This window comes from Brassica rapa, chromosome A01, assembly GCF_000309985.2.
Source record: "Brassica rapa cultivar Chiifu-401-42 chromosome A01, CAAS_Brap_v3.01, whole genome shotgun sequence".
In the NCBI taxonomy this organism is placed as follows: Eukaryota; Viridiplantae; Streptophyta; class Magnoliopsida; order Brassicales; family Brassicaceae; genus Brassica; species Brassica rapa.
In genome coordinates, this window is record NC_024795.2 from 2,078,307 (window position 1) to 2,092,318 (window position 14,012).

At 33.5% G+C, this 14,012-nt stretch overlaps 1 protein-coding gene across 1 annotated transcript; it reads left to right on the plus strand.

Moving 5' to 3' along the window:
- Positions 1 to 179: 179 nt before the first annotated feature.
- LOC103843882 (transcription factor bHLH85) lies at positions 180 to 13,649 on the plus strand. The gene is made up of 5 exons (XM_009120681.2): positions 180 to 8,856; positions 9,071 to 9,364; positions 9,479 to 9,544; positions 9,668 to 9,733; positions 9,827 to 13,649. The coding sequence occupies exons 1-5, from the start codon at positions 8,320 to 8,322 to the stop codon at positions 9,905 to 9,907; spliced, it is 1,044 nt and encodes a 347-aa protein (XP_009118929.2). The 5' UTR covers positions 180 to 8,319; the 3' UTR covers positions 9,908 to 13,649.
- The last annotated feature ends 363 nt before the right edge of the window (positions 13,650 to 14,012 follow it).

The following is a 14,012-nucleotide window of genomic DNA, read 5'->3' on the forward strand; positions in this document are numbered from 1 at the left end:
TTTTAGTCATGGCAATTAGCACCGAAGTCCGCAGTCCAAATCCGCTCGATTCTAAAAAATACCGGGCTTGAGTTTAGTTTAATAAACCCAAAAATAAATGGGATCTTTCGAACTAAGTCTATTTGGGTTTTGGTTATTTTGGGTTTAAGCCTGTTTAGGATAGGACCGGTCCGAAAACCCGAAAATTTATATTTTAGTTTAAATATTATCATTCATGCAATCAAAATCATTATTAGTATTGATATATTATTTTAATATTTTTGATCCAAACTCTAATAAAACAAATATGAAAGTTGGTAATGCAGCTTATTGTTTGTTTATTACAAATGTCACATTTAAAATTTGTCAATGTACCTTCTTCTTTTATAACATGTTTTTTTTCAACATAGAAAGTCTGAAACGTTCGACCATGTTTATCGTAAAAACAAAAAAATTCTTATATATTTAATTTTAATTTATATTTGACTATTTCAATCTTATTAAATTTGGTTATTTTATAATATGTTTTAAAACATATGAAAAAGTAAAACGTAAATACATAGGAAAAGTAAACATTTTTAATAAAGAAGAAAAGTTTAAACTCATTTAATATTTTAAAACATAAAGTTGGAACTGATTTTTTATGAAAATTCACATGTATTAAAACAATAGAGGTGACAATGACAAATTATTTTTGATAAATCCATAAACCCCGAAAAATCTTATAGTCCTATAAGGACTGGGCCGGGCTTTGAATTTTAAGCTTAAATTATTTTCGGACCAGACATGACTCAAATATTTACGGGCAACACCCCTCCTTTTAGTAGATATGAACTATTTTCTATTTAAACGGCATAACAAATCTAACGAGATCTTTGGGGAAGGTGGGGGGGGGATAGTACAACATAATTATTGGATGATTCTTAAAGTGGAGTTCTTAGTGGAATATAAGAACATGTCTCTTAACTTTTAATTAAAAAAATTAAGAATTGGCTCTTAAATAAGAGTTTTAAAAGCCGGTTCTTAGCTTTTTTAGTTAAAAATTAAGAGATGGGTTCTTATATTCTGATAAAAATCCCACTCAAAGAACTTTCCAATAATCATGCTCTTAGTAGTAGCAACGATTATTGTCGTCCTTAGTTTTCTAATAAAACATAAAACATTGTTTTATTTTTGTCTAAGCAAATAGTGATTTAGTTCTTAAGAGAATTTGTTGCCAGAAAAATGGGTTCTTACAAGAATTTAAACTCAGACCAACGAATTTACATTTTATCCTAAATCTTTTTTTCTCACTAAACTACTATTGTTTGATTTAGGGAAAATCCGTTTATAAGAAATAGAGGGAAGCAATAGAGAAAGAGATGCATGTTTCATCCTCCATCTCCATTAGGGGTGCGACGAAGCTAGCTAGTATCGCGAAACCCAAAAAATGTAAATATATTAGAGGCTAGTCTCCAATAGCGGAGACAGTAAATTCTTTTACATGGATCAGTTTAATAACAAATGGCAATTTATAAAAATCAATAAGCTAAATATCTCAGATTTTCTTATAAAACAAAAAGAATTTTTATTTTCATATGGATCATATCACCATTCTGATACTATGCTAGCTCGGCTACTGGTAGTGTCTGATGATTCTCTTTCTTTGGAATTATAGAACCACTAAGTCCTCACAAATTCATTTCCTGTTCAAAAGCATCATACATGTTAAGGGGGGTGCTAGTGGGAAGTTTGTTGATTTTAAAAGTTGAGAGATTTGTTAAATTTGCAAAAATATGTAGAGAATTTTGTATATTGTGAAAATTTATGAAAATAAAGTAATGTAATGATTCTAAGAATTCAAAGTAAACATGTAGTATTCTCAAAATCTTAATTTGTGAGTTAAAATGATAAGAATTCAACTCCCAATAACACTTACTTTAGTAGATTTGTAGAATCATTAAAATTTAAACTTTTTGAATAACAAATGACTTTGTATAGAATTATAGAATCATCAAACCAATAACAATAGATTTTAATGAGAATATAAGAATCTATAAATCAATAACACTAGACTTAGAAATTCTAAAACTCATTATAAATCTCATCCCCACTAACACCCCCTAATATTAAATACCAACTGTTAGAATAATTGTATTAAGTGAGTAAATTTAAACATGATAAAATGTCATTCATTTTGGTTAAAGTTGAGTTATATTCGCATAATGAGATCCATTGAAACAAGTGTGTATTTTGTGATATAAAGATCAAAATATTTGTTAAATATTCCTTCTATTAGCTCAAATTAATAATAGACCCTACTTACATTATCGCCTGAACTAAATGTAAAAAATTCTAAAATAAGAAATATATAGGTTTATCAAGGCTAAGTGTTTGCCAAATGTTAATGGACGAGGATCGAGTAGCTAAATCGACAAGGTTTAGAAAACCAGTGTATACATATAGTTACATATATAAACTCCAAAATAATTTATATAGCCCTCGTACGTACGTTTTTATCAACTTGTTGTTTGCATAGGGCCTAAACATGGGTATTTTTTCCCTAGCTAAAATAAATCTTATGCAATTCCTTATGTATAATGGTGCAATGTGATTGTTCATTAAGTATTCTAATAAAATAAATAAAAACTTGCTCAATCAAAAAATGTATCTAGAACAATACAAAAGGTTTAAATTCAGTACCACTGTTAAAAACTGTTATTTGCTAATACTTGTTTCCAAAAATGCTACTGTATCCAAAATTGAGCGTCATCCATTGTAAAAATAATCACAAAATATTAATAAGATACTAATCTTCAAATAAAACCATATAGTGTGGGGTACATTTCAGTATAGTTGTCAAATTATTTCTGATTGGTATTCTATGCGATTAGAAATCTTAAAAACTTGTAAAAAACTGTCAAAGTATTAGAAGAAGTTAATTAAGAAAACGACAGAAAAAAATATATACCGTGCCTTTTCATAAATATATATATTGGGTAATAACCAGGCAATAGTGACATCTGGTGTCAAATGATAAAAAAAGAAATATTAGTAGTGTATAACTGTTACCTCTATACAAATGATTTTTATAACCTGTGCATAGTTTTGCTCAAGTCTCCAACTACAAGGAGATGGAAACTGAAAATGACTTTTCCCGTTCTCCATTTTGTAGTTCGATTTTTTTTTGTCGAATATATCATTCAATTAAAACACACAGAGTTTTCTCCTTAGCTGTTAGCATAAAAAAATCATAATTAAATACATATATTTTATATATATTAAACCAAAGTCAATTATAATTTAATAGGAGATGAAAATCCAATGTCAATTTCTATAGTTTAACAAGTTACAAAAACACCATGCCAGTATATAGAATAAGTTGATGATGAATATCCACTGCAAAACCATATATTTTGTAAGATGCTGTTTAATGTATTTTCTAAAGTTAATATGAACCATGTCGTTGTAAGCAAAATTCTTATATACTAGAAAATACATTATCTTACCGACTATTCATTCAATAGGATTGGCATAAAACTTTGGACAAAGGTTATGAACACAATCAGTTTTAAAAAAAAGGTTATGAACACTTGATCAGCTTTCGAAGATGTGACTAGACATGGACGATTGGATCCCAGTTCGGGCCATTAAACGAAAAGCATAAAAACGTACTTAACTATATATAAATTACAGGTATATTAACTACAAAAAAAAAATCATAATAGACCCTCGTCTGGTCTTTGATTTGATCAAAAAAATTCTAATGTATATATCATTTCTTATATCCGTTGAATAAATCAAGTGTTATTTGTTGCCTGTAGACTATATTGTTATCGTTCCTTTTTTTGTCCTACATCAATCAATGCACCAAACGTCGAAGTATAATAAAAAAGAAGTGACGAATGCACGAGGCGGACGCAAACCGTAACAAAAGTTCTAATGCGATATTAAAGATTCTGATAATAATCGTATACTTAAGTATAAACAAATCAAGAAGCCATAGAAAAAGAAGAGGAGCAAAAAACTTTTATTATTAGATGGTCTTATAATGCCAATAATTATATATAGATAAGCAAATAAAAATATTCTCTTCACCAACCAATCGTCAGCCAAATCAAATTAAAAAAGGTACATCAAATAATTGCCTTTTTTTATAATATGCTAAACACTTAAACAGAGATATATGTTTTACATATACTATTATATATTTTTTTTAAAGCGAGTAGGACGAGCGTTGGTATTTACCAGTTATATGTTTTTCAGCGCCACTTTTTATAACTGTAAGATCAGCTGAAAGAGACATCTTCTTGTTAATAGACCTCATGCATTTACCTGGGTAATGTTTTCACACAATAGTAGATTCTGCTTGAGGAAAAAATATAATTTGTTTTGCCTTTTATTTTATGTTTTTGAACTATTATTTCGACTAGGTTTAAGTTATAAATATTGAGCTTAGTTAAAAAACAAAGTTATATAAATATTATGGTTAGGACCAAATGTCAAATCGAAAAACACAGCTGCGAACTGTTCGTAGTTCTGTCCTTTTCCCATGTCGAGTTAACATATGTGATTTCTGATTATTAGGTTGAGTTTATCATTTTTCTAGTATATGCGTGTGGTTTACGTCTACGTCTCTATTTTAAGTGCATAAAGTATAAACACATACTATAATATAATGAACAATGATGCTGAGGAATATCCGACACACGTTGCAGCTTGATCCCTAATTCTGTTTGGTAGGATTCCTTACATTTACCTTATCATCGCAAATTATTAACTTTTTTTCTATAAATAAAAATATTAACCGGCGACATGACACCATCTTCAGCAAAATAATGTTGATCTCACCTGTAGTATAATAAAAAGGACCTAAATTTTTTAATTTTCAACATATATATTTACATTATGAGAACTTTGACCCAACACCGCCAACAGTAGAAACGATAATAGTAGAAAATAAAACGAAACGCATAATTTACAGTCGTTCACCATATGTAGCTCATACTCACCCTATGTTTTGGGAATATAAATAACATGATAAGATCTGATCAATAATTAATCATCACAAATTTACAATAGACACATATGTCATCACGCCCTTTCTGATGCATATTTGATAAAACAGTGAACAAGTATAAATAAATCCGAAGTCCGAACCAAAGGATGTCACATAAGGTGAGATTATGGACTCTTGAAAAAAGTCGGGTATGTATTGAAATCTAAGGGATTCATAGTGAAAACCTGATTCCTCAATTCACTTTGTAACTTTTGGTTTAATAGTATATCACATGAGTTGGCTCACGTTTAAATATCTCTCATGAGAATATGTACTTTACTTTACTATTTAAGAGAGAAATGCCCGATTCAATCCGATAATTAACTCTGTAAAATAATCACTAAAACTTATTGAGTATTGGAAAAGACGAAACTTTGAGGATCGAGTTTATATTTTCATTCCTGTATCGGTTTCTAGAATAATATCTATAGAATAATAGTACTAAATACAAAAAAAACTAGGTATAATATTACAAATATCGTCCATGCTAACTGAAACGACAATATTATGAAGAATAAAAAGTGTTCGTTTGGCGCTTTTAAAAAATCTCAAAGAGGCATCAAATTGCCAGCTATCTACCCAACAAAGAATATATAAGATTAATTTATAAATCATAATAATACTCGTCTGATTTGCGATACTGTTTGGTCGTGCGTGCAAGCATTGGTATTTTCCCATTAAAATTATTTTAATCAGATTTGATTACAAATTGGGTCTTTCAAGCTGTGCACAGCTTTTATTCTACTGAATATCCATAATAAAATAGATAAGTTTGGGAGTGAAAACTATATCGTTCTGTGTATTGAATTATATTAAGCACAGGTACACTGATCTTTTTTTTTTTTTTTTTGGTAAAAATGTAAAGATATTATTACCAAGTTTTTTCGTTTTTGACAGAAAATACAGAAGTTAACAAGAAACAGATAAACGGAAAATAAATCTAAACACAAACTCGATTTAGCTAAAACGGGACGAAAGACACAAACTACCTAAACCGCTATCCCCGAGGCTCGACCATGTCCACAACAACAGCTTGCCGCAAAAGAATGAGCCAAGTTCAACCGAGAGTCGGAACCCGGTAATTTTGGCCTCCCCGATGATCCGCTCTTAAAGATAATGGCCCATCCGAGAACAGCTTGCCGAGGCTTAATAGCACAATCCCACAAGAACAGACAACAAGAGCAGAGGCCTAACACACCCGCAGAAACCAAAACCGAGCTTTTATTAGACCCGAATACGACCTGTACATGATGCCGTTCCGAGCAAAAAGGGGCTGCAACCTCCGAACATCCCACACCGAGCCCAACCTGCACACAATTGCCTCGCACACCACCACAAAGAGCTCAAGCAAACCCAAGTGATGCTGGGATGTGAGCGAAGACCGAGCGTTAGGAAGTGGCGGTCAATGACCAGAGAACCACCACACGCTCGTCGTCGCCGAGAACCGACGAACTGAAATTGGAGACGCTAGGGCCGTCACTTGCCTCAACAAGAACGGGATTTGAAACAGGGCACACCAGTACAGAAACCGCAAAGAGGAGGGCCAAAGGTGAGGAAGCAAAGTGAAAGGCCACTCAAGCGGACATAGACGACCGCTCTTTAAACCTCCCATATGACCTACGCGAGCCGGCCACCGAGCTCAGACACCATCCCGCCTGCGTGCTGAAGCTCACGAACTCACCGCCGTGGTAGAGAAACCCACCAGCACACACCACGCTAGGAGGAGGATACTCAGGTTCAAAAACCGACGAGAGACACCCTCCGTAGCCGAGAACCGCCTGGGCTAGAGCAGCGAACCGTCGAAACCCAGGAGAGGACACCGCGACGCTCCTCCTCACGTACAGAAAAAGCAGGACGAGATCTGAAAGAGAAAATCGATCTCCAACCATACCCCAAAAAGCCGACTGCAATCTCCACCCACCGCTCGACTTTCTCGCCATTGTTCCAGAGAAAGCTGAGAGACCACCGGATCAAAACTCCTCTGCAGCGGAGCAAATTCCGGAGCCAAGCCCTAGCCCAGAACAACGCACATATCGAAGGGAGCGAGACAGATGGGATAGCAGCAAAACGAGAGAAAGAAACTAGACGGAGGGGGCCTCCAGTCACCGTACGCGCCGCCACGCGCCGTCGGTGCCGAAGGAGACGAAGCTCAAGTTTATCGTCTTCAAGGGATAAGGTGGAGAGAGAAAAATATAAGATCATATAGCTGCCGACATTTGCGGAGCATTGATACATTCAAGTACACTGATCTTTAATGTCTTTTATTCGTCAAACTGTCAGTTTTTCCTACCTATATCCCTTTGGGGGGGGGGGGGGTGCGTTTCCTAATTCTGATTCTACCCCTTTTAATATGCATCAAATATATAATAATGTAACTCTATATATTGCATAAGACTTCTAGGCAACTAGATGCATCTTTTTTTCAATTGATGAACGGGAAGAACATATAGTTATCCTCCCATAGACCCATTTAGATTATTTGTTAGTTATGTAAAGTATGAAATTGATTAATACTACTTTAAAGTAAAATACACACATTTTATCAAATGATAGGAATATTCTGAAGATATGTAGAATATTATAGAAAAAAATATTGTACCTATTAAACTAAAACATACCTTTGCTATATCACGGCAGATTAAACTACTATTAACGAAATTATTTGAAAGTTATCTTTTAAAGATTGAACTCAATGGAGTAGTTGAAAGCTTTTGTAAAACGTAAACCTAATCCTAAATAAGATATAACCTACTTTGTAGTCGAAGAATCTAGTGAGCTTCCCCAGTTTGTTATCCAAAATTCTATTAAAAACACATCATGTGTACTGTGAATACAGCCAAACTCATGCTTTTTGCATTATTAATCATTGGTCATAAATCATAAATCAGGTATATCATCCGAAGATATTCTTTTTGTTTTACTTAATATTTATGTGTTTAATTAACAAATATGTAATAGTGTATTAAACTAAGCAATAAGATAACCGGAAATGCATTAAGTCATAAACGAGAAACGACAAAAAAATGTTTTGAAGACCAAGTAGTATAGAGCCCACCATTTAGCTGTCGATATCTAAGGATATCCCCGGACTTGGTTATTTATAAATTAATTTAGAGAGATGATTGTAATTTGTGACATAAGTGTTGACATTTTATCCACTATCTATCATGTTCTATATAAACATCCGAATTCATCTCCCCAATTCCCTCACTTCTCACAAGACTTCGAACAAACAAAACTAACTAATCTTCTTGATTAAGATTAATCTCATTTAAGACGTTTAAGTTAATAACAAAAATAAAATGGAAGCTATGGGAGAATGGAGCAACAACCTCGGAGGAATGTACACCTATGCAACCGAAGAAACCGATTTCATGAACCAGCTCCTTGCTTCCTACGATCATCCTGGCACTGGCTCATCCTCAGGCACAGCCGGCGGAGACCAACAGGGCTTGTATTGGAGCCTTGGTTCTAATCACAACCATCTTTCCCTCATGCCTGAAGCCAGTAGCTTCGGTTTTTCTGGGGAGAGCAGCAGCTACAGCGTTGCGGACAGCAGATACTACACGGTGGTACCACCCACGGTTGAAGAGACTAACAATGGGTCATTGGGCTTTGGGATGGAAGATGCGACCGTCAACACCAACTCCTATCTTGTTGGTGAGGAGACAAGTGAGTGTGACGTTGAGAAATACTCATCTGGAAAGACTCTTTTACCATTGGAAACTGTCGTGGAGAATCACGATGACGGGGAGAGTATGTTGCAATCCGAGACTACTACTGACTATCATAGATCTCTCGCCGGGTCTAAGAAGAGATCGCGTGCGACATCTACTGATGTAAGTTTTACTGATTTAAGGCTCTTAACTAGTTGTAAATCTAGAGGGTTAAAGTTATTGGAATTTATCTATTTGACATGCATCAAAATGTTGCCGTTTACATTTTAAAAAAAAAATTCCATCAAAGAAATTTCCCACAAAATTATTGGATATATATATGATAGTGACATGGTTTATCGACTAATATTGTATAAACGGTTTGTGATGGATTCAGAAAAACAAGAGATCAAAAGTGGGTAAGAGGGGCCAAAAAGGCATAGAGATGACTTGTGATAACAACAATAGAGGAGAAGAGGAAGAAGGAGAGAAGGTGAAAAGAAGAAAGAGTGGGGCTATGATGAGTAGACAGAACTCGAGCACCACATTCTGTTCCGAGGAAGAATCACAGTGCCCTTCTCAGGACGTTGGAGGAGAAGAGGACGAAGATGCCTCCAAGGCCCTCAACCTCAACGGCAAGACCAGAGCCAGCCGTGGTGCTGCCACCGACCCTCAAAGCCTCTACGCAAGGGTAAATATTTTTATTTTGATAAAAGTCAAAGGTTTAGGGTTTTTAATTATATTTTCTTTTTGTTTGGGGGAATACAAAACGTGACTAAACCCTGATCTTTCTTTGATCGTGCAGAAAAGGAGAGAAAGGATTAACGAGAGACTAAGGATTTTGCAAAACCTCGTCCCTAATGGAACAAAGGTAAAAATAAATCATGCAAACGATTAACACATGCAGATGGTAAATAGGAATCTTTGCATGCATTTGTTTTAAACAAACGTTTATAAATCTCTAAGCGGCTATAATTTCTTAAATGTGTAACAGGTTGACATCAGTACAATGCTTGAGGAAGCCGTTCATTACGTCAAATTTTTGCAGCTTCAAATTAAGGTACGGAGGGGTTTTGATTTTAACGTTTTACGTGTAGATTCATGTGTTACATGAAAATGATCTAATTTTTAAAAATATTTTGTAATTACGCAGTTATTAAGCTCTGATGATCAATGGATGTATGCGCCGATTGCTTTCAACGGAATGGACATTGGCCTTAACCTACCGAGATAATACACGGATCTTTTGATTTTAGTCGGAGTTTTTTAATATATAAGCAAAAATGTAATATTGCTCATTTTTAATATTCTCCGCCTTTGAACGAGTGCGATTATATTTCTCGTACGATGTTCAATGTGAGAGAAATGGAGAGTCACATTCGATTTTTGTATATTACATTCTAATTTTATATTCCATTTTTCAATAAACATTTGAGCCATTCTTTTAAAATTTTAGATGTTGATGTTTCTTGGTAGCTGACTCTATACCATAATCAATTCAATCTGGTTGTCCTCATTATAATTTTACCGCATATGATTCAATAATGTGCGACCACCATTTATTCAACGGTGTTGTCTCATTGATAATAACTGTATAATAATTATAAAAATACTAACAAATAGAGCGATAAACTAATTTTTTTGTTTTAGAAAAAGAAGAAAGAGCAATTGGAGTGATAATAAAAGGAAACCGAAGTTAGGTAATCTTTGACTTTTTTGGGAATCTGTAATATTTAACTATGTACTATTGTTTTTAGAGTTATTAACACAAAAAAGACACATTATGTGTTTTTATTACATTGAAGGGCACAATGTACTACTGAGGTACTTTCCAATGGTTGAATACATGTTTGCCCTCTAAAAAGCTAAATTAAGGATGGGTATCTAGGTAATTAGCCATTTTTTTTTGGTTGGGCTAGTTACAAGATTTAAAATTTGAAAATATTCTGGTTTGAAGTTGTGGACACGAAAATGAATCTATAGTTTGGGGTTTTTTTTATTTACATGAGGCACGTTAAAAAATCTGGGTTGGTAATATTTTTTCCATCGTTTTCGGTAAAACACAGAGAGGTTCCGTTGGAGAGAGCGGCGAACGAGATTTCCTGTGGAAGATATTTTAACGGTGGAGGTTGACGGAGAAAAAGATGTCGCCGCGAAAGAAGCGAACTGCAAGGGAAAAGATAAAGGTAAGTATTTAGCTTGCTTCCATCTCGTACGGTTTCGATTTCAGGTTTCTTCCGTTAGAAGGGTGAAATTGCATACTTTATGAAGAGCCTCTAGTTGTTAGGGTTTCGATTTGGGGTTTTTTTATTAGGGTTTCGATTTGGGGGTGGGGTTCTAGATTTCTGTTGATCTCCCTTTTAGGGTTTGTAGATTAGTGTTCCAATTTGGGAGTTCACTAAGCTTTAATTTTTTTGGTTTGTTTGTGTTACATAGATGACGCAAACAGAGGAGGGAGGCATCAAGTTGAGTTTAAATCAGAAACTCTGTTTTATTAAAGAGAAACAGAGCATCTTCACAATCACTCCACATGTTCATAAATAACCAAAAATTTATTAGTTGGTAACACATAGCCAAAACGTAATCCACGTGTACACATTTTTTTCAAAGTCTACATGTACAAAGATCGCAAAGCTTCATAATAGTATCCAAATGTACACTGTTCTTAAGAGTAACATGTACACCGAATCACAAGATCCATGTGTACACATCAATAATTTTTAGTTTTGGTCATGAAATATGAAACACTTTGTAAGAATATTTATTTATTATTGGAGAATATAATTAAATTAAGGTTTGATGTTTGATGAAAATGATTGTCTTATGGCGTGTGTAAGAGGTCATGCAAAAATAATTTTAGAGCAGGAACACTAAAGTACGAATTAGTAACACATCTGCAAAAAATTCAGAGAGTCTAACAACATAAATGCTGATATACATTAGACTAGATAGATAAACCACAAAACATACTTTGTAACTGATCCATATCATTACTTGCAAGTTCTCCCGAAGAATGCTTAAGACAAAGTTATCATGTTGTGAGGAGGGTTATGATGATGAATATCAAATCCTTAAACTTGATGAAAACAACGCTTATTGGAAATATATAATTGGACCCAATTTTGATATGAAGATACCTAACCTTGTGAAGATGGTTAGTGTTTATCTTAACATGCCTAAGCGAAGATTAGTTAGATCTATGCATGATCATATTGTGGAGGGAGTTTTAGGTGTGTAATATGAAAATCATCTACTAAGAGTCACATGGTGTAGTTGGTGGGTAGTGTGTACACGACTTATAATCATATTTGTTTGTGTACATGTGTACACGATTTCAATTGTACACATGGATAGTTATGGTCATGTACAAATGTTTTATGTACATATGTACCAATAAAGTGGTCGTTTATACATGTATTGTATGTTAGACAGATGAAAAGTGTACATAGACAATAAATCCCAAACTATTTTCCAACTTTGAGAATTTTGGATGTCCAAATACAGTGTAAACTGACATAAATTTAATGTACAGAGTAATTTCATATAATTTTAGTATGCATTTAGACAACAAACATATTTGTACATATGTACACTAATATAATAGTGTCATCTGTACAACAAAATATAAGCATATATATGTACAAGAACATGTACGTGTTTGAGATAATCCATTATATTTCGTCAAGAGAAGAAAAAGAAAAAAGGATCTTCTTCTTTGGTTCATTAGTTTGAAATCCACTGAAAGTCTTCGTATTTGTCGTTGTTTCACTAGTCATAGAACAAGAAGGGAGAAGGTTGTTTGGGTGTTCGTCGTCTAGATTGACATGGTTGATGTCTCCATCGCCGCCGTTGTATACGTCGCTATCTCCATCATCGTCTACGTTATTGTCGTATACATCTTCAATGTCACTTTTACACACTCCAAATCCAATTCGTTTTAGTAAGAGAAATCATTTTTTGTGTTGAAATTCTTCACTAATCAAAGATAAAATCATCACCGAAAAAGATACAAGAGTATGGTCTGCAAAAATAAGAGATAAAGATGATAGAGAGGATGAGAAGAAAAAAACAAAGAATTGATTTAGTTATAGATGAAATCTGGACCACTGAAATTATATCTATATTAATAGATCTAATGGTCATAATGTGGTGGTGGGATATGTGTCATATAAAGTTTTTTTCTACTGAATCCTGACCACCAGATTATTAAAGAGAATCAAAGGCTGATATTAAATCCCGCCCAAAAAAAAAGATATCAAATTTAGTTAGTGTAATGGCCAATTGGTGTCAGACTTATTTAATTAATTTATGGTTAGAGTTGAACTCACAAAGTTAAAATCCAAGTGCTATTTAAAGAAAAGTGCTCTAGTAGATAGAAGTGTCCTAGAGTGAAAATAAGAAGTAAGAAAGTGTCCTATAACGTAAATCTTTCTTGTTTTTATGTGTCTTTATGTGTAATCAACTCCTATTGTTAACTCTACAAAATTATTTTTCGTCAACAAGAAAGTAACTAAATATTTTGTATATTTGAAAACAAATGCAACTAGAAATATACATTTCTCATACTTCATGCTCGAAATGTGTAAGATTTAATATTGAGGTCGTTTTCTTTTTATCTATTTTTATCATCTGACGTTAAATTCACCCGAGAAAAATATATAACGGAAGATGCTTAAGCCATGAAAAACCTATCATTTGATAAATTGAAAAAAAAACTATCATTTGAATTCTTAGAAATATTTATTTTTGATCTTTTGGCACCATTTTGTTAGTTCTAGTAGATTGAGATGCAAAATATTTGTATCGGATTGTATATTTAGTAATGAAATTCACGTACTTATTTTTAAGAAAATGAATTAAACCCCACTTTATAAAATTAGTTGTATTGTGAAAGCCAAATACTCATAAGATCGTTGCAACAAGGACATGACGAATTAGCAGCTATGGACATGACTAAGCAGTCGAATGTTATAGTATATAAATATTTACAGCCAAATATATGGTACGGTGTTGTGTAGCATATTCATGAAGAACTTCGGCCGCAACATGTTTCATTCTCACACGTATCCATGAAGAAGACCAATTCATAGTTCATGTATCGTTTAATATATACTTCTTACGATGGAATATTTCAATACTGGTTCTACGCATTTCTACATTCTGATTTTTTAATTAAATATAGATTTCCCATGCAATAGATGTGTTTAGACCCTCGTATCATATATATAAAATTAACAACTATTTCTTAAACCTTTTTTAAGAAAATCAGATATTCCCTAAGAACAGCATATCCCTTCCACTCTATAATACTAGGGATTAACCCGGGCTACGCCCGGACA

Bases quoted from the DNA above. Each gene is read 5' to 3' on its own strand.
- LOC103843882 (XM_009120681.2), top strand. From the start codon at position 8,320: ATGGAAGCTATGGGAGAATGGAGCAACAACCTCGGAGGAATGTACACC. The intron at 9,545-9,667 runs GTAAAAATAAAT...AATGTGTAACAG, and splicing joins TCGTCCCTAATGGAACAAAG to GTTGACATCAGTACAATGCT. The intron at 9,734-9,826 runs GTACGGAGGGGT...GTAATTACGCAG, and splicing joins TTTTGCAGCTTCAAATTAAG to TTATTAAGCTCTGATGATCA.